This window comes from Helianthus annuus, chromosome 3 (genome assembly GCF_002127325.2).
Source record: "Helianthus annuus cultivar XRQ/B chromosome 3, HanXRQr2.0-SUNRISE, whole genome shotgun sequence".
Lineage (NCBI taxonomy): Eukaryota > Viridiplantae > Streptophyta > Magnoliopsida > Asterales > Asteraceae > Helianthus > Helianthus annuus.
This window is the reverse complement of record NC_035435.2, coordinates 32021002-32022712: the sequence shown is the minus strand read 5'-3', so window position 1 is coordinate 32022712 and position 1711 is coordinate 32021002. Positions and strand designations below refer to the sequence as shown.

Sequence of the window (1711 nt, the reverse complement as noted above, 5' to 3'; positions counted from 1 at the left end):
CATGTCTGGCTTAGCTTTTCAAAACAACTTATGACTTTTTGGAAAAATTAATAAGTAACAACGGAGTGACTTATTGATTTTTCCCCTCACATAACAATTTCATGCCAAACACCTTTTAACTTTTCAAAAAGTCAATAAGCTAATAAGTCAGTAAAATAAGCAATCCTAAACAAGGGCATCATCAACATAACTCAAAACTTTATTCAATAATTAACATTCGTATTGCAATATTAAAACATGAACATATTACTGGATATTTGAAGATACGATAAAAAGAGGAAAGCAAGAGAAGTAGCTTCATAAACATATTCTACGGTATATATTGATCAAGAACTGGTGCAGCCGGTATCCGGCTATATTCCAATCCCCCTGACTTCGTCATGTCATTCTTACACTGAAAATAGAATCCAGTATAAGCCATGGACTGAAACATGCTTATTGTCCCCATCAAAAGAATTTGAATAACCCCGCCAACAATAGGCATCGCAGGTGATAGTTTAGATCCAATGATAGCAATAACCACCAAAACTAGAATGAAGAAAAGATTCAGAAGAAACCCATGTACCCTCTTGCCATTCACAAGCTCTTTCGCTTTCCCAAGTGAAGAATACCCGTAACTATCCTCAACCACAGAAACAACAATAGCCAAACCCCAAACAACAGATAAATAAATATAGAATGTGATGAAGAAAATAGCCAGGAAGATCAAGATTGTGATCAAGATTGTACGATGGTCGAAAAGTACAAGTGATGGAACCAAAAAAGGCAAAAGAAAGAAACTTGTGTAACCAAGTGCAAGAAGTTGTACCCACAAGGAAGTAACAAATGGTCTAGTCCATGTTTTTGATACCTTCAAAACAAGTTCCTTGAGTGAAAAGTCATTACCAGTATAATAGCATGATGCAATAATAATAACTGTGGTTTGGGCAAAAAGCGATACAAAAAAGAAGATAACCATGTAAGCAACTTCGATCCCTAAGAAAATGCCTGTATCTTCGCGAATGGCAACTAGGAGTTTAGTGAAATCTGGTGTACCGGGACGCGCAGAGGCTAAGGCCATTAACTTGAACATCAAATCAAGAATAAAAGGATTGGCGGATAACATGTACAAGAAGAAAGATATGGAGTAAAGTATAAGGTAGACAGTGGCCGTGATGGCCATAAGCTTACCATTTTGAGATAGGATTTTCAGTGGTGCTTTCAGGAGTTCCAGAAAACCAGAAAGTTTGCTCATAGTCATTGAAAATTCTAATATTTGGTACGATAGCAAGTTAAGGAAGATCAGAGTCTATGAAGTGGTAACCACATTTGATTTATTTATAGAATTTCCAAGGTTTTTTTATTTTATGATTTAGTCCATAACAACTGCCGAAGACTATTTGACTTTGACGTAGTACTAGGAAATCAATTGGAAGTTTCTTCTCGCTGAGGACTTTTAATTAAAGACTTTTTGATATAAGAAGTAAGAACTGGTCCATAACAGCTGTAAGGTAGGGTTTATGTGTTAAATAAATATTATTCATTTCAATATCCTATAACACGACTTTTGCAGGATGAAGACGCTGTTCAATATCCAATAACTTGCGCCAGGTATCACAATTCTGTGCGCACACAATTTTTATTACTGCTTCCAGCTTATTTTATAACTTTTAAAAAATTAATTATTAACTATTTTGATATTTCATTTATTTAAGCCATGTAATACCCGAGT

The 1711-nt window shown here is 35.0% G+C and overlaps 1 protein-coding gene across 1 annotated transcript; it reads right to left on the bottom strand.

Annotated features, from left to right (window-relative positions):
- Positions 1-310: 310 nt before the first annotated feature.
- LOC110931550 lies at positions 311-1240 on the bottom strand. The gene has a single exon (XM_022174935.2). It carries the CDS (start codon positions 1238-1240, stop codon positions 311-313), a length of 930 nt encoding a protein of 309 aa, XP_022030627.2.
- Between the last annotated feature and the right edge of the window lie 471 nt (positions 1241-1711).

Excerpts from the sequence above, each read along its gene's own strand:
- LOC110931550 (XM_022174935.2), bottom strand. The coding sequence starts at position 1,240 with ATGACTATGAGCAAACTTTCTGGTTTTCTGGAACTCCTGAAAGCACCA.